The following is a 21,682-nucleotide window of genomic DNA, read 5'->3' as shown; positions in this document are numbered from 1 at the left end:
TGGCGCGGGGTGTGGGGAGGGCACACAATTCCTGGATCTCCCTGGGAAGGGGAAATAGAAAAGATTTCCTAAGTGGACTGAGGGTGAATGGGGAACGTGACTGATTAGGTTGAGGTCTAGCGGGGGAGAGAGTACTGAAAGAGACCACTGCAAAGGTAAGGTGTTTTGGGATCAGGCAAAAACCTGGCACAAGGAATCTTAGTCCCAGCTAAGACTCCTAGAAATAATGGATAAGCAGCCTGGACTGGCCATCTCTCATGACCAAATTGGTGTCTAGCCCAATTGTCATCAGAGAGGTTTCATCCAGCAAACGATAGAAACAGATGCAGACCCACATCCAAGCATTAGGCAGACTTTGGGCCATTTTGTAGAAGAGGGGAAGAAAGGGTTGTAAGAGCCACAACTAACCTGGGCTCACAGGGGCACAAAGAGACTGAACCAACAACCAGGGAGTCTTCACAGGACTGACCTAATCATCCTGTACATATGTTACAGTTGTGTAGTCTGGTCTTCTTGCGGGGCTCATAACAGTTGGGAACAAGAGCTCTATGCATCTCCTTACTGGCTTTTGGGACCCTACTCCTCATATTGGGTCACCTTGACCAGCTTTAATAGATGGCGAGGTGCTTAGTCTTACTGAAACTTGATATGCCCTGTTTTATTAATACTCATAGGAGACTTGCCTTTTCCTAAACAGAAATGGAGGAGTGGGTTAGAGGGTGGTAATAGAGGGCTGGGGTGGAGACTGAGAGGAGAGGAGGGAAAGGAAACAGTGGCTGGGATGTAAGATAAATAGATAGATAGACAAAGAAATAAATTCATTAGAAAAAAACCCAAAAATGTCCACGGCACTTTGGCCTAGGGGCAAGCCTGTGGGGCATTTTCTTCATTGATTTCTAATGTGGAAGAGCGCAGACTACTATGGACAGTGCTATCCCTGGGCAGGTAGTCCTGACTTGTATAAGAAAGCAAACTGAACAAGCCAGGAAGAACAAGCCAGTAATCAGTGCTCTTGCATGGCCTCTGCTTCAGTTCCTAGCTTGAGTTCTTACCTTACCTCCTCTTCACAATGAACTCCAAGTTGTAAACTCCGATATACCCTTTCCTCCCCAAATTGCTTTTGGTTGTGGTGGTTTATCACAGCACTATAAAGCAAACTAAAAAAGGGGGAAATCAGAATATCATCTCAGGATTGATGACAGAGTGGCAAATCCCTAAAGAGGGCACAGTGCAATTTTGTGCCCTAGTGGAGTCCCTGCTGTGAAGCCTGCAGGGACCTTCCCTGAGCTCAGCAAGGCACTGATGCTGGAAATACTATAAAAGGAAAGAGCGATTCTGCACAATTGGAAATGAAATCACTTCAAGGAGAAGCAGTTCTTAGATGATGGGGCTGGGGAGGGGTGGGGAGGAGGATGTACCCAAATAGGCTTGGAAATGGAATGCCTAAGCCAGCTGAGAAGGTACAAAACCATGACTGCAAAGAAGAGCTTTTATTCGTTTGGTCTCACAAGGCAAAAATAAATAAATAAACAAACAAACAAACAAAAAACAAAGGCAATCATTACAAGAAGCATGGTCATTACGTAGCGATAGTACATTCGTGGCATGATGGATCCTGTCTGGTCATAACTGCACCTTGGGTTCACTCAGGTTCATCATCAGGCTGATTCTACATGGTGTTCTTTGTACCTATTTGTGTGGCTATTATGGCACTCTGGATTTTATATCCTTTAGACACAACTATACGTATGCTTCCTCTAAAATTCCAAGAGCTCATTTTCTTTATGGGGGTTGGAGGTGGGGACTGCTAAGGAGGTAACCAGTTAACTCTCTCCATCCCCTCTCCCCTTCCCTTATTCTTGAGGTAGTTTATTCAGTAATTCAGGCTGGCCTTGAACTTGCTATGCAGATGAGGGTGATGTGCTAGGACTAAGGTGTGCACCACAATGCTTAGTTTATACAGTGCTGGGGAACAAACCCAGAGCTTCATGAATGCTAGGCAAGCAATCTGCCATCTAAGCTATATATCCTCAAACTTGGAATTAAAAATTCCTTTAAATTTAGGTGCCAGAAGCCTAATAGAAGCACAGGTGATCCTTGTTTCTTATCAATGCCACTGCTAGGAAGTCATCATTGATGTTAGAACTAGCTCTAACTTCTTCAGAGTACCTTCATAACTTTTTCATGTGTCTAAATAACCTCTGTGTCTTCACTGGTCACAAATATATAACATCACTTGTATCAGAATATTATGTTCTTATTAGTTATCACAAAAGCCAATGTACCTGTGCAGCCTTGGTTGAAAGTTGTTGAAAAAGATAACACGTTCACACTTTGCATAATAGGGTCTGGTCCCTCTGGATCAGCCCACCAGAACATGAAATATTCAATACATCTTGATATACAAATGTTAAATACAGAAATAAATTAATAAATACATAAATTATTTTAAATATTTAAATAGCATAAGGCCAGGCAGAGTGTTAAAATATCTATACATAAATTGGCTCATTGTCTCAGTGGGCATTTAACATTTAAATGTAGAAATATAGGAAAATATCATTATGAATATAAAAAACTGGAAAAAGTCAACCAAGTAGAAAATGGCTTTGGGGGTCTCTTCCATCATGAGTTTAAACTTTCTTTCTTAGAGTCTTCCATTTTTTCTTCTTTCACAGTCACATCCTGGGACTGGACCCTGCAAAGGAATGTAGGTAAGTCCATGTGAGTCGGAAGTGTAGCCCCTTATTTCTCAGCACACATTCTCCTCAGCCACTGGATCTTGGGGTTTCCACGTGAGAAGGCCCAGCCCTTCCTTATACAGCTAAGAATTCAGCTAGTCTTATGCTTGCCAGGGACTCTCTTCCCGAGAATTTTCTTAAAGGGGCATATTATTGGGCCATTTCTTTATTGAAATCACTTCAGTGGTCCCTAGAATCCCTAGGACTAGGTTCTACCTTCTGTCCACTCCCAAGTCCTTCTGCCTTTGACTCCTAACTGACTCCTGGTTTCCTCCCAATCTGGTTTCCCCTGTCTTCCCCCATACAAGGATAGGGCCCATGCCTGTTTTCTTTATTGCAGTGTCTGTGGGTCCAGGACAGTGCCTGAAGAACTAACATAGACATTAAATTAATATCTGGTAATGAACACATGTGTTTCCGACTCTGGTATCCCTATGCTAGGAACTACATCCCCTTCCCTCACAAGCCCCCCACCCCACATTGTTGTCCTCCATCAGGACCACTGAATGTGCAGGTGTGGCTGGGATTCACGGACCTGCTCACCTAACTGCAGGGCACAGATACCCATCTGCTCCACGATGAATTGTAGTAGTGATCCTGAGCTCGCACACGGACCTCTGCACCTTTGCTGCATCGGATTGTGGCAGAGGTCTTGTCTACAAACTGAGACTCATCTTTCTGCAAAGGAGAGGAAAAATGTAAGACCTTTAGGCAATACAAGGCAGGCTGGCATGTTCCTGCAGAACATGCCCTCCTTAAACATAGTGTTGTCTTAGTACGCTGCTGTTGCACCACCTGCTGGCAGAAACTGTTAACACAGGGGTGTGTGTGTGTGTGTGTGTGTGTGTGTGTGTGTGTGTGTGTGTGACTCCCACTGTGCCCCAATGCCAGTGTTGTAAGATTACACTTAGCTTTTACATAGTTTCTTGGAGTTAGAAACCAAGGAAGCACGTCCCTTACTCATCCATCTTCCCAGGCCTTACTTTTCTATTTAGTAAACTCCAACAGAAATAACTTGCTCCACCTTCTGTCTCTCCAAATAGCAGCCTTGTACGAAGGCCCCATGGGCAATGACTCCAGTATGAGGTTGATAATGGTGGGACCAACCGTTCTTAGCTGTCCTCTGACTGTCCAGAAATATCCTCCCCTGTGTCTGTCAGTTTACAAATGTGACTTCAAATCCTGGCAGTGCTAAGCAGCTTAATGCTTCAGGAACATTGGCTCTCTGTATCTCTCCTTATTTATGAATGGGGCCCATGATAATACCTGCCTCTAAGAATTGCAGCAGGTTAATAAAGCATTTATGTAAAAATGCCTAGAGAGCTTCTAACAAGTAGAAAGCACTCAACATTAAATAGTTAAAATCTGTTCCAAAATCACCTCATTTTTTCTGCTCCTGCTTTTAGAGAGTGATTGAATCTCTATACTGAATTGTCACCACATTATAAATGCTACGTAGGAAAAAAGCCTTTGATTTGTGACTTTAAAGGCTCTGTTAAACTGTCCCCAAAATGTTGTAAGATATCACTGTGTTAAGGGCCAGAGGGCTGGAAAGCCATGCTGGCATGTATAAGGGTGGGCACCTTGCTTGGTGAAATAGTTGCAGTGTATATTAAACAAATAGGGAGTATCCATACTGGGTATGACACAGCACCAGTATTCTAGCATTTATTATAGTCACTCAGTTGACATAATCATTTCAGTCTCCTGGAACCCAGGTCTCTATATCATTGACAATTTAAGTAGAGGATTGACCTTCCACTGTTCTGGAGGAAGTGGGGTGGTTGGGATCACAGCCTTTGTGTTCAGCAGACTGATGCTGGGTCCTGGTTCTGCCACTGCTCTAACTGGGTGAACTTGAGAAAGTCATAGTGTCTCTGAGCTTCACTGTCCTCTGTGAAGAGGGTTAGGGTAATACTTGCTGCCTTTGGGTCTTCATGTGGGTTGTGTGTGATAGACACAGAGAGGCCTTAGCACAGTTCTAGTCCTGCAACAAGTGCCTGGTTGTTAGGATCATCACGTTGTTCCCAGCATGGGCTGCATAAATCCAACCTGGGTACACTGTGCCTGCGCCCCGCCTTACCCTTTCTCTCTTGCGATGGACCTGAACGTGGAACTTGAGGGAGAAGTAGGAATGGGGAGTGCTCCAGGAGTCAGGATACTCCCAGGATAATTCCATCTGAGAGCCCCTCAAGGGCTTCAGCTGCATGTTTTTGGGTGGGTCCGGTTTGACTGCAGAAGAGGACAAACATCCTTTATTACCCTGCCGGGCTTTGGAGCCTGGGTTTAGCCTTCTGATCTTGGGTGACTGGTCCTTCCACTTTCAAGTCTCTATAGCTCCTCCACTTCTCTGCTCACCCAGGAAGCATCAGTGAGGTACCTCTGCTGAGGATGCTTCTTCCGTGCGAGGAAGTCACATTATTGGCCCCATCCTATATTTTTGAACATGTTCTTCACTGCACAGACTGGCAGGCCCTGATAGTTGAGTCATTCTGCTTAACAAAGACTCATAACTGGGCTCTGCAGTCAGGGACACCCTCTTCGGGATTGGTTCCCCACTTAGGCCAGCATATTGCTGGCCTAAGACTCACAGTCTATCGGGTGCCTCTACTTGACTCTGTCTGAGGATACAGTGAGTATCATGGTCTTCAAGTGGTACTTTCTTCTAGATGGAGAGACATCTCTGGAGTATGCTCCAGTTTAGGAAGTCTAGCTCCATTTCACACATTTTCCTGGTAGATGCTTCACAAATACCCTTCATAGTTTTGGTAATACGATGAGCAGTAATAATGTAAAAGTAATACAACCAACATCTTTGCTTTAGGCCTCTGCCAAACGTTATCTCCTCAGAGGGTACCTCCCTGATCATACCCTGTGAACAAGACCCACCCCTACCAACCACAGACTTTCTGAAAATTCCGCAACAAGGTCTCTGATCCCATCATGTCCTATCAGGAGGACCATTCCATCTGTGGTAAAGGAAATGAGAAATGACAAACTCTCTGTCTCTCCATTTAGAAGTAGCTGTCCAGGGGAATTTATAGCTATACACATGTATGTGGATTCTGGAGAAAAATGAGTTTCTGAAAACTGCAATTGGTGGGGAAGTCCTGGTCACAGTGTAGATAACCCAGTAACTCTCGGATCCATCACTCATCTATCTGGGTAGCAGATTAAACATGTCACAAAACCTGCTACATGAGGGAGATCAGGGTCTGGGCTGCCAGCAGGGAGACTGGAGATCTGGGGAAAGGAGGCTTAATCTCTCAGTTTCCTCCTCTGCAAAATGCAGACAACAGTGTCTGTTTCATGCCTTTTGGGGGGTGCAGAATAAACAAGACTGCAGGTGGCAAACAACATCTTTGCTTCCCAGGCACATGCTCCCCCACAAAACTTACTGATGTCCCGGATGAAGAAGCCGGTGCTGTAGTTCTCGTATTTATACTTGTGCTGGGCCTCCATCACCAGCCCGATGGGCAAGGTCTCCTCGGCAGTCGGGCAGGTGATGTCCTCCTGGCAGGCCACCGAGTACTTCTGATAGTCCTTTCGGTCCACTGTGACCTTCTCTGCAGACAGAGACGCTGCTCCACATGTCACTGCCCGGGAATCAGAGGAGCTGATGGCCAAGACAGAAATAGTTCTGTGTTACAGATCACAAAGCAAGTGCCTGGTGACTATAGTCTGTCTGAGAACAGACTGTGTAGCTGGTTAGATTTATCCTCTGGGGTTAAAAACAAACAGACACCCCCACCCAAACTAGCCCTTTCCAGCAGAGGAAGCCTAGCTGTAAGAGACTAAGACTTACATCTCTGGCCTAAAGGAACCCGGAAATGTTTCAATGCAAGAGAACCTACTTAAACCCCCTTACTGAAAATTTAAATCCGCTCTATATCATTCATAAGGTCAATAGGCACTAATTATAAAGAATTAAAATGACAAAGCAGGGACGGGCAGTGGTGATGCATGCCTTTAATCCCAGCACTTGGGAAGCAGAGGCAATTGGATCTCTGTGAGTTCGAGGCCAGCCTGGTCTATAAAGCAAGTTCTAGGACAGGCTACAAAGTCACACAGAGAAATCCTGTCTCAAAACAAACAAACAAACAAACAAAAACAACAACAAAACAAAATGACAAAGTTGTTTATAAAGAAAATATACGTGCTTCTGCCATCCCCATTTTAACTCAAATCTGAGTCCCATATATAGATATTATTTACAGTTTTCTAGAGTTTTTCAATGAATAGTCAAGATAACCATATACACACATACTTGCACATATTTATTTTTAACTGTGTTTCAGTATGCCTTTAGAAAACAAGAAAATTATATACATATAATTTTGTAACCATGTTTTCCTCTCTGAAAGTATTGTGAGGAGTTCTCTAAGCAGAACATGTAAATTGGGTTATTCTTTTCAATAAATGCACATGAATGCTCCATCTGAGCATTCTTTTGCTAATTATGCAAAATATTCCAGTGTCCCTTATCCATCCATGTACCAGTGTCTTCATGAGCCTGTGCAAGAATTTCTCTAGAAAGAAAATGCATTGTGCGTGTCTAAGGTTTGTTTGTTTTGCTTTTAAGCACATAGAGATGTGGCATGTTGCTATATGGTAGGCATCCTGCAATGTATGTGGGTCTACTTAGAGGCCACATTTACTGGCTCAGAAAGTTCTCATAAGAGCAGTGAGGACTCTGATGTCACCCTGAACCATTATTTTCCCTAGGTATGTTTAAGTCATAGCAAATTCATTAAAAATGGGGAAATGGGTCCCTAATTTACTTATTCAAACAGTAGTAGAGTTTGTTCCACTGCCCTCCACATGGCTCAGGAAGTTAGCTGAGAACTGAAGTCAGTGGCACAACAGCCTGACACAGCAGCTCTGCGATCCCGGGGAATGGTTTCTTAGAGAAAGTCCAAGAGTGCTGGGCAAACTGAACGTCAGAGTGGCAGTGTTGGGGAGGCAGAGAGAAGTTGAAAAGGCTCTAGGAAAATTTCTGAAGGCCTCAGAGGTTTCTGGAATATGCTTCAGGACTTCTGAGAGGGAGGCCCTAGGGCACTTGTTTCTGTTTTTGGCACAAGGCAGAGTTTTGGCAAATTATTTGTAGCTATGAGTTCTTTTTAATTTCTCCCCATGGTGCTGTGAGCCTTAACAAAACGCTGCCAGGCAATTTGGACGAGTGAATACAAACTCACCCGACAACTATTCTCAGAGGGCCAGCTTAAAGTGTTCCTTCCTTAGGCAAAATGATGGAAAGCAGAAAAAACAAAAACAAAAACAAAAAACAAAAACAAAAACCAGAATCGACTTTGCTGTCCAGTTCATATCATTCTCTGATAATCCACAGACAGTCTGTACTCATTTTCTTTGTGAAGCAGGTCTAGCCAAGTGTGAGAATCCGGAGCTGCTCCCTTACCTACTGCTGCTCTTGACGTTGAACTTCAAGTCAGTGCTGATTGCAGTCAGCCACCAGCAGGTGAACCGTCCAGAGTAATTTGCTGCCTCGCATTTCAGGAAGGTCTTATTTTTAGGATCTGTATTACAAAAGGAAAAAAACCCCAATATTTAGGAGTTTTCTTTTACTAAAGAAAGACCAGGGTTTAATTTTTTTTTATTATTATTGTGGATGAATCACAGGCCACTGAATGGTACAAGGGTGGGTTTTTTTTAGGACAAGGTCACATTTAGGTTGGACTGACAATATAGAAAGACATGGAATTCCTTATCCTCCTCTGAAGTACTGACAATAGGTGTAAACCACCATGTCCAGCTAGATGTAGTCTTTTTTTTTCTTTTTGTGGTGCTGAGGCTCGAGCACAGAACCTTGCACATGCTGGGCAAGCACTCTACCATTACACTATGTGCCACAACTGGTATTTTCCCATCAACTTCAATGGAAAAAGCTGCTCTGTTGGCACGTATTTCAGCACAGACTGGTAATATCTGGAGAGGGTGCTCCTCCCATAGAGTGTGGTATACTGCAAACACTTTATGTCCATTAGACAGAAATACTCTTTTTTTTCCAAGTTGTCACTCCAGTATTGAGTTATCAACTGGGCACATTGGCTAACTTTAACAGATATCCAATAACATCATTGTTACTCAAAGGAAACTTGAAAACATGCATTCAGAAAGACAACTCTCTCAATATAAGATATTAATGGCCAAGAGCCCAAGAATTCCAGGAAAGCCAAGGGAAATGGAGATTCTAGGGTTTATGGTTAATCATTAATAACTGCATTAACTATGTCCTACCTTTTCAATTTTTAATGTTTCTATTTCTTGGGAGGGACAAATGGGCTCTGAACATAGTGAAGTTGACAGAATCACTCTGTAAGCACAAGGACCCAAGTTCAGTCCCTAGTTAGGGAAGAATGCCAGGAGTGATGTCATGTGTTTGTACTCTCAGAGCTGAGGAGGCAGAGACGAGAAGATCTCTGGGTGCTACTGGCCAGCCAGTCCAACTTATCGGTAAGCTATGGGCCAATGGGTGTTATTGTCTCAAAGGAGATGCAAAGCATTTCAGAGAATAATACCCAACGTTGTCCTTTGGCCTCCACACATATATGTACCTGTACACATACACATACACACACACACACACACACACACACACACACACACACACACTACTTTTTTATTGAGGAGAGGTAGCAGAAAAGATACTATCTCAGGGAATGAAATTACCTTTCTGGTCCTTTAAAATATCAGTGGACCAAATTCCATTTTCCTTCTTGTGAAGCAGCAGTCGTGAGTGGCTCAGAGTCTTGCCTCCTTTGTGGCAGGTGTATTGGCCAGCATTTGAAAACTCTTTGACTTGGATGGTCAGGGTTTTCCCAGAGCCTACAGCTTCACTGTTCTTGTCTGAGGTCCAGATGATATCATCTTCTTCAGAAGTGTCACAGGTGAGGACCACTCTTTCTCCAGCGGCATCAGGAGACCAGTCCACCTCTACAACATAAACTGGAGAGGACCAGCAGTGAAGACCTGAATGGTCAGCTTCATGAACTCTGGAACTAGGTTCCGTTTACTGTCTTGGTATCCCCACTGCCTGGGCACGTCATAGCTCACAAAAGTTTTGCAAATGCTAAGATGGTTTTAGGGCATGGAGCCCTGTCTGGACTCAAGGTCACAGAACAGAGAAACAATTTTATAGCTGCCACCAAGTCATTAACTGGCAGATGGCCTATGACAATTAATCCCTGATTAGCAGGCCATAGGGAAAACCTTGAAACATAAAGTTGCAAACAGCACAAGATTTGTTGTTAGAGGTTGGGGAGTGGAGGTGCAGTGGGGTAGGGAATAAATTTCCAGTTGCAGTTCACAGGGAATATGGCTAGGCGTAGTGTTGAGCAGAGTAAAACAGTGGTTTAAAGCGTAGGTATGGAGGAAGACACACCAGGAAACTCAGTCTCCTCTAATAGGATTTTGGGTAAGCTACTGGTCCACCAGAAGCCTTGTAGTCCTTGCAAGACGATGGAAACAATAGTGTGTATGCATGTAGATTTGGCTGTGTAGATAGATGGGAAAAATCATGCACCTCAGCACAGTAACTACAACATAACTCTGTGCTAGCTTCACCATCATCATCATTATCACCATCACCACCATCGCCATCCAATGACCAAACAGTCAGGCAAATGCACTGAAAAACTCTTAAAAATTATCCAGGAAGATTTAAGGTTTTAGTCTCTTCTGCATGAACCTCATCAGTGGAGATTGTCATTAGTTGCTTTAAAAAAAAACCAAAAAACCCCCAAAAAACAAAAACAACAGGGTTTGTCTGTGAAGCTTTGGATCCTGTCCTGGAACTCGCTCTGTAGACCAGGCTGGCCTTGAACTCACAGAGACCAGCCTGCCTCTGTCTCCCTAGTGCTGGGATTAAAGGTGTGCATCACTACCTCCCCGCCATCAGCTGCCTTTTTAAAGAGCTAATTAATGCCAGTATGGATAAATAGATGATAGTTTCTTTGTTTTTTGAAGGAAGGTGCTGATGCCAAAGAGCTAAGCAAGGTCCCATCAGGCGTGAAGTGTGACAAAAGCTGTATTTCATATCTTTTGTCTCCTGAGCTATGTGATGGATTTCTAATGCCAGTTTCTAAATGAGCCCCCAAAAATAGCGCCATAAAGTATTCTGGAGAGTGCTAGATCAAAGCTTCATTCATCTGATTATCCACATATCTATTACTAATTGAAAGAATAGCTTAATGCAGCGGTTCTCGAAGCTTGGTGGAATCCCAGCTTCCATCATCAGCATCACCAGGAAACTCATCCGCAATTCTGTGTTCTTGGTTGCTGAGTCAGAAGTGTTGGGATGGCCCTAGTGGCCCATTTGGTAAGCCTAGATTATCTTGATGTCTGATTAAATATGGAAGCCACAGTGGTGAGGAGCTGGGGCTTTGGAATGGCGCAACAATCAGAACCAGCCAAAGGCCTCAAGAAAGCCTTGGGTGTGGGAAGGGACTTTAAGCTTAGTCTCAGTGTCACCATCTTACTTTAGAGAATTTCACTTTGTAGCCCAAACTGGCCTCAAACTCAGGGCAGTCTTCTTGCCTTGACCTACCAAGTTCAGGGATACAGGCATGAACTACCATGCCTGGCTCTGATGTCATTATTTTTAAAATGAAAGTAAAATATTAGTGCTTTCTTTAGAAGGTGGCATATAAACTAATTGGTATGCAAGCTTAAGACAGTCCCCTCATGTTCCCTGTGAATGGTGGCTTTGTGATTGCCATTCACATATAAAGCTTTGTGAAATGCAAAGCTCTCACTTCAAGTCAGTGGGATTTGTAGGCCCTGAATGGGAAGCAAAGATAAGAGGTAAAAATCACTTGAGGCCAGACTCTTTGGAAATCATTAGCCTGGGCTGACACCAAACCACAGGAACCTTGGCTTCCTCCTGGTTCTCTTTGTTCTCCAGGCAACTGAGCAGCACTGCACTTACTTTCCTGTTAGAACCTGGACCTGGAAAGTCCAGAAGACCTTGGCCTAAGGGCAGGAAAAGAGCTCTCTGGGGATGTTGGAAGCAGAGATTAGGTGTCCGCTGGGCTGCAGGCCAACACTGTGATTCCATCACAAGCCTTCTCTGTGTTTCTCACATTGATTTTCTGAAACTTCTGTGGTTTACTAGTCAGAAGTGATGATGATGAAGGCGTTAACTCTGCCAGGGCCTCGGTTCCTTCCTAAGCACTCTAACAATCCCCAGGTTGTAGATCTGGCTATGCCAATGGCTTTACTTAGGAAAGGGTCCAAAACTCTGTTGGGATGGGTGGCCAGACTTTGTGAGATTATCATTTTTAAAATAGCATTTAATTCTTCCGTGTGTGTGTGTGTGTGTGTGTGTGTGTGTGTGTGTGTGTGTGTGTGTGTGTATGTACCACAGCTCATGTCTGAGGATCAGAGGGCAGTTTGGAGAGATTGGCCCTCTCCTTCTATCATGTAGATCCCAGTGATCAAGTCCAGGTTATCAGACTCGGCAGCAAGCATCCTTACCTGCTAAGTCATTTTCTAGCTTCCGTGACTCTTTGGAATGAAAACACTGGCCTCAGTTTTTTTTTTGGGGGGGTGCCAATTTTGGTATTGTACTGTCTGGGTTCTTAAAAATTATTTCTAATCATCACCAAAGAAATCTTTTCATTTTAAATTTATGCCCATTTCCTCTTTACGGTCACAGGAAAGAGTTACTTCTTACCCTCCGTGTAAATCATCTAGCGCTTAAACACTCAGGCTCTGAAGTGAGATTAAATGGGATCAAGTCCTGTTTGTAGGCAAATTACTTAATCTCCTGAGCCTCAGCTTTCAAAATCTGTAAAATGGAATACTGATAGCTCCTACTTTATATGGTTGTTATGAAGTTAAATGAGGTTCTATGTTCAATAAATATGTAACATGTAAATACTACAGGACATGCGGTGGTTTGAAAGAAAATGACCTTCAAAGGGAGTGGTACTATTAGGAGGTGTGGCTTTGTCGGAGTAGGCATGGCCTTGTTGGAGGAAGCATGTTGCTGTGGGGGTGGACTTTGAGGTCTCCTTTGCTTAAGCTATACTCGGTATGGTAGACAGTTTACTTCCTGTTGCCTGTGAACCAAGATGCAGGACTCTCAGCTACTTCTCCAGCACCATGTCTGCCTGCACACTGCGTGTCCCATCATAATGATAATGGACTGAATAAGCCACCCCAATGGGATGTTTTCCTTTGTAAGAGTTGCTGTGGTCACAGGGTCTCTTCACAGCAATAGAAACCATAACTAAGAAAATGTAGCTATAAAAGCAGAAATGACCAACATTATTACATTGGATTTATGAAACATTTGAGATTCTTTTAGGAACATCACAGGACTGAGCTGATGCGTTTGCTATGTGTGAGACAGTACAAGGACAGAGAGCACTCCTTGCAGTTCCAACACTGTTTATTAGTCTGATAATAATCTTACTGATATTGGGACAATGGAAAGTTCGGAGACTTTGTTTTAAACAATAGGGCTTGCTCAAATTTACATTCATTTTACCATATGCTGTCTTCTGTATTCATTAATGGATTCAATAGCCTCTGTGGTCAATGCCAATATTGACACCCAACTAAGAAAAAGAGGCCATGAGGTTATCCAGCTCAAGGTTTTAGAATGAATACCTGGAAGAACCCTGTTTTGAACCAAAGACAATATGAATTTCAATCACAAAGTGGTGCGACGAAAACCATCACAGCACCACTGAGCAGACAATGTAATATGGAGGAGCAGGGGAGGCAGATGACAATCTTGCTACTTGTAAAATCCTCTACTTGGAATTTTCAGTTGTTTGACTGAGTCACTTCCTAGTATTACAGGCCAAGGTTATATCCCCTATGCCATTACAGTTCACCCGAAGCGCTTTTCCCGTTGTCCAACGTGAAAACCAAACAAGGCGGAGACCGATCCCAGAGATGGAAGGAAGGAGGATAGCCCTGTATCTTCCCCTGAGGAAAGGCTTTCCCAGGAGACCCTGCGCATGCCTGTCCCCTTCAGTTTCCTTTCCTAGCAGCTGTCTTGAGCTCAGGCTTAGAACTTGGAGCTCCATATAGAAAACAAGGCAAGATTGCTTACCGTCTTTCTCCAGCTCCCATATGGCCATGAGTGGAGACGCCAGCAGAACCACAGCAAACCAGGAGATGGTCAGCTTCTGGTGACACATCTGTATGGACAAGCAGGAGGAAGAGGAGGAGGAAAGGGAAGGGAGAGGAGGGAAAACAAGACAGAGAATGCCAACCATTAGCCAGTTAACCAAACCCACGCTTCCTCTGCCTTCTAAATGTTGTCTTTCCCCTTTCTTTTCCACAATGACAAGCTAGTAGGATTATAGGAGATCCATTCTATCTTTGGGAGAAAAGGTCTCCAAATGGTGAACCACAGGAGGCTACCTGGAACTGAAAGAATCCCATTGCCCAGCCCTCTGATAGTATTTTGTTTTTAAAAACATGTTTTTATGTCTATTGTATGTGTACATGTGTGCATGTGTACATTAGCATGTGTGGCGGTCAGAGGACAACTTTTGGGAGTTGATTCTTTCCTTGCACTGTGGGTTCAGGGCTCAAATGCAGGTAGTCTTCATGCTGTGCACCAAGACATTTTACTTGCTGAGTTTGTCTTGCTGATAATTCCCTCCTCCTTTCCTTCTCTTTTGAGACAGAGACTTAGCCCTGGCTGTCCTGAAACTCACTCTGTAGACCAGGCTGGCCTCAAACCCACAGAGATCCACCTGCCGCTGCCGCCTGAGTGCTGGGATTAAAGGTGTGCACCCTCACACCTGGCTCAGAAACATAAACTTAGAGATGGAGTGTGGCTTCCTGGACCCATGTTCAGCTCTTACTTACCTAGTTCTGACTGAATATTAATATAGCACTCAAAGAGCACTGAACAGAGTGGGAAAAAGGCTTCACCTGCACGCTGATTTCTGGAACCAATACTGTGGTGCTACAAATATTTACTCAGACAATTTGAGCTCTGCTTCCCTCTCCTTAAGCAGCTGTATCACTGCCCAGCATTTGGAATGTACTGGGATGGTGTAGGCGAAAGGACCAGGTGAGGTGTGGGAAAGGTAATGTATGGGTAATCTTTCAACTTCTGGCAAGAACCTGTAGTGGCTTAGGCCTCTTCTTTTTTTATTTAATTTCTTTTATTTGAATTAGAAACAAGCTTTCTTCACATGTCAATCCCAGCTCACTCTCCCTCCCCTCCTCCCTCCCGCCCCCCACCAACTACACCCAGACCCCCATCCAATCCCCCACTCCACTCCTCAGGGAGGGTGAGGCTCTCTCCGTGGGGGATCTCCAAAGTCTGTCAAATCATCTGGGGCAGGGCCTAGGCTCTCCCCCATGTGTCCAGGCTTAGAGAGCATACCTCCATGTGGTATGAGCTCCCAAAGTCCATTTGGATGCCAGGGATAAATACTGATCTATTGCCTGAGACCCCAAAGAATGTCGAGGCCTCCTCACTGACACCCAAGTTCAGGGGGTCTGGATCAATCCCATGCTGGCCTCTCCCCCCTTGTTCAGGTCAGCTGTTTCTGTGGGTTTCACCAGCAAGGTTATGACCCCTTTGCTCATTGCTCCTCCCTCTCTGCAACTGGTTTCCCAGAGTTCAGTTCAGTGTTTAGCTGTGGGTGTCTTAAACCTAGGCAGAAATCACTCCAAATTCTAAAATAGTTCTCACCCTCATAACAAAACTGAGAATTTTGTAAGCCTGAGTGTATGGTATAACCCAGACTTATTAAGACTACTGAGTCTCAACCCAGAGTATCTGATTTAACATGTCTTGAAGGCTTCAGAAGTGGAGGCTTCTGGTCCACGAAACACATTATAAGGAAAACATGTTAGCCAGCATTTAAGGTTCAGAAATCCTACAAGTAAAAGTGTTTTTTTGCCAGAAGAACATAACATGGACCCACCACGAAATATTGAAGTAGATAAATCAGCCACCATCTTATATTGAAACCCAGTTTAGATTAACACCCAGAATTAGCAGAAGTCTTTCAACTGTGGAGTTTATACCTCACTCATAAATGTGGTTGAGATAATTAGTGTCTAATTAATTCCCTTTGGAAACACCTCCCTCTATCTTGGAGGATGCTACCATCTGGCAAGGACAAATTTTGAGAGACCACAGGTCTAACCCATGTAAATTAAGGCTTAAATATTCTAGGTAAATACCTTAAACATGAACATGCATTGGTTCAAGATCATGGCTTTGTCAGAACTACTACTAACCTTCGTGGACCTTGCTATGTTCTCTCTCTTCTTACAGACATCAGTGACAGAGACAGAGCCAGAAGCCAGCCCTTGTCCAGGTCCAAGTTATCATACAGCCAAGCACTAGCTGAAATGGACACTGGTTGGTACATGCTTGGAGTCAAGCAGACATGGGCTTAGATTCTGGTCCTACTACTCAGGTGCCAGTCTTGTTCCTCTGAGCCCTACTCTCTTTACCTATTAAAGGACAGAGTAAAGGGTTATGTGGCCTTAAAGGGCTGGGAGGTGTGCAGTGAAATGGTATAGTATAGTAGGCAACTGATGTTTTGTTACCTTGCACTAGCAACAGAAGAACTAGGGAAATATTTGAAACTCTTTCGGCTTTGAATACAGAGGGTTTGAAAATAAAAATCTGCTAGGCTGTAGAGAGATGCTCAAGGAAGACAATTATACATGTCTGTAAAACCCAGATGGCAGCACTCTGGGAAGGGAAATAGACAGAGATTCCTGGCATCTCCTGGTGATCTCTTCATATGCTCTCGGAACAGGGATTTTCCCCTTTGGTTACATGCCAGGCATTTCTTTGAGCATCACACGTGGACCATATTGGTTGGAGGGAGCCCTGGCAATGGTCCAAGGAACAGTCTTCATCCCAGCATCACCTACATCTTAGATCACAGAAACCCAGCAGAGGGGAGAGATGGTGGTGGGTTGCCTCTTAACCAAGCCCACACAGGCAAAATGGGTGCAGGGTGGTGACCAAGCTTTGTCTTTCTGGCTGAGCAGCAGACACTGGGGTGCTGTATCTCACTCCACAGTGGTTTTAGTTTGTTTGTTTGTTTAACATGATTTCATTAGTTTTCTAAACTCCTGAAATTTTTGTACAAAGGACACAGGAACCCTACATTAGAGAGTCCAGCTTCCTAGAGTATGCAAATGCTCCAAAACATTGCTGCCAACCTGGGCACAGGGTACCTGAATGGACATTCCCTTTTGCAAGTTTCGTCCTGTCATTTTTTTTAATTAAAAAAGAGAAATAGTATTTAAAAGCAAGAATGCTCAGAAAAAACAGCACACACAGTGCAGATGGCCTGAGAGGCATGGGCAAAGGGCTGTGCTTCCAGAGCCCGGCAGACCTCTCTCTGTCCCTTGTTAGTTATGTGACCCTGACAAGTTGTACTGACTTCTTCGTACCTTATACTTCTAGACTGTAAAATAGAAACCCTGTCAGGAGAGCAGTTCATGAAACAACCCATAGAAAGTGCCAGTTTGATGACCAAATGGAACCAGGACCTCAAATACCTAGTCTTCTCTACCCTCAGAACTTACTGCAATGATAATAATTTGGTTACACATTTAATATCTATTCTCCCTATACTGAGGTCTGATGGCAGAACTTATGTCTGTCTTGCCTTATACCCAGAGTCTAGTCTAGAGGGAGTCCATAGATAATTGGCGCAATAATCACAGCATTTCGGATTCTAGCAGAATGAATCTCAGAGGCAACCTAACCTCATCTTGAAATGCTGCTTGAACACATCGAGCCACCAGCTGAGGCTTAGTGGTTACTGTGTAAAAACTTGATGTCAATCTGACCCCTCTGGCGGCCCTGGTTTTACCTGGGCAAGCAGAAGAAAGCAGCTTGTGAATATGGACTCTCGTCCCTTTCCTCCCAGATTTTAGAACCCCTTAGGAAGGCGTTTTGAACACGACTGAGGTGTTTCCGTTTCGAAGAGGGGTGAAGTTAGTTAAAAACCCACAAGAACCACAGAGCCCAGCCAGTCAGTTTGACTATCACAGCTGACTTTCTACCCATCAGAGGGAGGGAAGCAAATGTGACGTTTAGTTATGAGTCCAGTAACTGTAAGGAGTGCAGGAAAGACTTTTACAAGTTTCACTAGTAAGGCAAGAACAGAACTTAACTATATATACTCTGTAAGGGACAGGCATTAATTAGTACTTAAGAACACACACATGTGTGTATGTGTCTATATAGAAAAAGCAGACCGGTCTATCAGGTACACATTATTAATAATTTAGTAGTTCATTCTTTTTTTTGAGACAGGGTCTCAAACTCATCACATATTTGAAGCTGGCCTTAAAACCCCCCAAATTTGTTCATTCTGCCCTCACCTCCCTAATTCAGGGATTATGGGTGCGCATAATCACCTCTTTAATGAGCTAACTGTTTAAACGAACACTTGAAACCTCTGTCCCCAGAGTACCTAGTTTTCACCATCAGGTGAGCCATCAGTGACGTTGTCCAGACCCTCTTACCCCCACTCCCATGCTGCCTGGTTCAAAGGTAGCATAACCACTGGAGTCTGTACCTGGACAGGCTTTAGGCTCAGGGAATCAGAGGTCAGGAACAGGGGAGTACTCACCTTGCTTGGCTGCAGGCTGCCTGATCTGGTGTGCCTCGACCACTGTTCCTTCTGCAGCTGCTATTGCTCCTAGAGCTTATATACTCTACTCCTACAGAACTTTCTGATGGAAACCCAAACTAGAAACTGACTAGTCCCAATTGCAACATTGAAAACTAGTGTCAAAACATTTTGGGGAATTTTAAGAAGTTCCTCCCCCCTCCTTGTTTCTCTGCATGCACCCATCACACAGAGGGAATATAGACATCGAAATCCCAGGTAAGAGGAAATGAATTCGGGGTGTGGAAAAAGGAAGGAGACAAATGCTAATTTCTGTTTACATCACGCCCAAGGTGAATAGAGACAGGCATGGCCAACCTCACCAGGATTCTACAGACTGGGGAAGAAGCAGTTCGTGTCCCTCAGCTGAGTTCATGGTTCAAGGCACAGTCAAACGATGAGGTGCTGCGGTCCCTCAGGAACAGTCTACAATTCGGAATTCAAGGCAGATGAGACTACTGGCAAAGAGCCTAGTGTGTCTGGGCCAGATTTCCCTATTAGCATTTGGGTTCAGAAGCTACTGCCACCTGTTTGACTTGGTGCACACACACCCCTCCACCTCTGTTGTCTGTATCTAGAGGCAGCCGTAGGGAGGTGGAAAACGAATAAGATTCACTGTGTATTGAGGCATCTTCTATGGTCATAGGCCCTTACTTAACAGACAGATGATAACATGAGCTGAACAAGTCACGGCAAACTTACAGATGACTGATGCCACACTCAGAAGCCACCCTTTTGGATACCCAGAGTATATCATTTCATTAGTCACATGCCTGTGGTCCTATAAACCCTGTGTAATTCTCCTCTTGAAGAATTTAAAATTTGCAAAGAGAGGCGCAATGGTGTACATGATGTTAACTCCCTTCCCCATCTGCACCCAAAACACCAGTTCTTGGGTTCTCAGACAGATGTGGGCCGCTCTCAAAGTTGCCCATAGAGGGCGCTTCGGCGAAGACATCCTCGCAGTTGGGACGCACTAGGCTGCTTCTCCATTCCTGTCCCAGGCATGGGTCTCCGCCGCCTGGGAAGTTCCTAGGGCTGAGGCTGGACCCGGTCAGGTTTCGGGCGGTGCAGATTTCCGGGCTAACTTTCTTCGAAGTGTCAGCCTGCCTAGGGGGGGAAACGGGAAACTTGGGTGAGAACTGCGGAGCTTCCCAGCTGCAAACTTCCTCCCTCCTGCAGCCCAGCTGCAATCCCTCTGGTTCTGACCGGCTTCAGGCTGAGGGTGGAGACACCAGTCATAGCAAGGTAGCTAGTAGCCTCCCTGAACTTGAATCCTAGGCTTCGAGTGGAACTGGTTTTGTATACAAGATAATTCTTAAGTGAACATACTAGGTTTCATTGATTATTGGTTGTACTGTGTTGTGTTGTGTGTATGTGTGTGTGTGTGTGTGTGTGTGTGTGTGTGTGTGTGTGTTTCACAACTGACACGGAAGGGACTTTCTGTGGTTCCTGAATTTGATTGTTACAACAAATATTTAAATATGTAACTACTTGGGCGTGGGTGTGTATCCGTCTGAAATAAAGTTTGACATGCCCCCAACCAATCACTAGACGGTATTGAGCAGCTAAGGTGATATGAAATTGATATGGGACTATTTAGGGTAATTATATCACAGTAGCTGAGCCCTCACACCTTTCCCCTATAAATATACACTAACATGAGCTAAGACTACCCCCTAGATGACTAATATTTTATTCATGTTCTCATAAGAGCATCTTCAAAATTTTGGAGATAAATGATTGATAATATAAAAATCTCAGTAAAAAAAATAATGTGCTGGTTATGGCAAAGCTCTGAGGGCAGCCATAGTCCCTGTGACTGAGAGTCCTGGTCAGGCTGATCCTACGTGCGAAGCTCAGGGTCACCTCTGTCCATCTCACCCATGGAGAGATCGGTAATACATTAGATCATGGTCTCTGGTCTCTCTGAAAACTGGATCCAGCACCTTCTTGGCAAGCTACCTAACCTTGCTGAGCCTCACAGCTGCTGGGCAGGGTTAGGAAGTGCTCTCTGGGCTTAGATCAGCTGTGAAGATGAAAGGGATTTCATGGTGTGTACCAGAAAGAGAAGTCCGGGGCTGAAGAATCTCTCCTTAGCCTATTTATTTATTTATTTATTTATTTATTTATTTATTTATTTACTACCCCAGCCTGTCCCTGGAGGGCTTTAGGTGGCTCACAGGGCAAGGTCAAAGACGGCTGGAGGAATAGGAGACACAAGGGTGTGATGTGGGGAGTAACAGTGGGGCTCCCAAGCAGGTTTCCTCATGAAGCTGCTCGGCTGTAGTTGAGCTCATTTGGCTTGGAGCCTCCAGGCGGCTAAGACAAGTAAGATAAACTTGACTTCATCCCATGAGCCTGTTTTGATAGGTTCAGCTCACCCACAGGGGAAATAGTTCTCAAAGTGTATCTGCATTTGACAACAAAATTCAGCTTGCTAGACCTCAAACTAGGAGACTCATTCAGTAGCCCTGGAGTGGAGACTCATTCAGTAGCCCTGGAGTGGAGACTCATTCAGTAGCCCTGGAGTGGAGACTCATTCAGTAGCCCTGGAGTGGAGACTCATTCAGTAGACCTGGAGTGGAGACTCATTCAGTAGACCTGGAGTGGAGACTCATTCAGTAGACCTGGAGTGGGGTCCAGGGCTCTCCCTTTGAACTAGGGCACCCATGTATCAGGTTCTATGTAGGTACCAAAACTGACATTTTGAGACATTCTACACACCTGTGTCCCATTGACTGACATGACATCTGTTGCCTCATTCATTTTGAACATTCTACAAAGGCCACCAGACTCCAGGATGATGCCAACCCGCACCCTTTAACCCAATTTCTCTGAAGAGATCTGTCAGCTCCTCCCAGATCACATGCACATGCCCTGATGCCCTCCTATGGGAGACGGAGGTCTGGTGATACAGAGCATGCATGCTAAAAGCTATTAGGCCAATAGCACAGAGATTAGGCTGTGGCAGGGACCTCATCCATCTCCCCAGCCCCCCTCCCCGTCCCTGTTCGTAGCTGAGAATCACTGGAAGAATATATTTGGACCCCAAACCCTCTTCCCTTACCAGAAGATGGCTATAAGCTTCCAGTATACATGTCAAATACAGTATAAGTTGTGTATGCTATAAAACATTAGTGTTTAGACAATGCAGAACAAGACATGCATTCATGGTATTCTCAAAAATCCACAACCCAAATATACCTTCACTAAGAAGCTGAAGCTTTGATATAGGGATTCCTAGCAGTACACATTACCAAGTTTTTGGTGTGTTCCTGTAGAGCCCCCTGA

At 44.5% G+C, this 21,682-nt stretch overlaps 1 protein-coding gene across 1 annotated transcript; it reads right to left on the bottom strand.

Annotated features, from left to right (window-relative positions):
• Window positions 1-1,471: 1,471 nt before the first annotated feature.
• On the bottom strand, window positions 1,472-18,386 carry Il12b (interleukin 12B). Its single transcript, NM_001281689.1, is given in 8 exon segments — window positions 1,472-2,698; window positions 3,277-3,419; window positions 4,825-4,973; window positions 6,140-6,357; window positions 8,158-8,275; window positions 9,429-9,704; window positions 13,825-13,912; window positions 18,350-18,386. Coding segments are annotated over 6 exon segments (984 nt in total). The 5' UTR covers window positions 18,350-18,386; the 3' UTR covers window positions 1,472-2,698; window positions 3,277-3,284.
• Between the last annotated feature and the right edge of the window lie 3,296 nt (window positions 18,387-21,682).

The sequence above is a fragment of the Mesocricetus auratus genome, unplaced genomic scaffold (assembly GCF_017639785.1).
Source record: "Mesocricetus auratus isolate SY011 unplaced genomic scaffold, BCM_Maur_2.0 Super-Scaffold_100007, whole genome shotgun sequence".
NCBI classification, from domain to species: Eukaryota; Metazoa; Chordata; class Mammalia; order Rodentia; family Cricetidae; genus Mesocricetus; species Mesocricetus auratus.
This window is presented reverse-complemented; position numbering and strand designations above follow the sequence as displayed.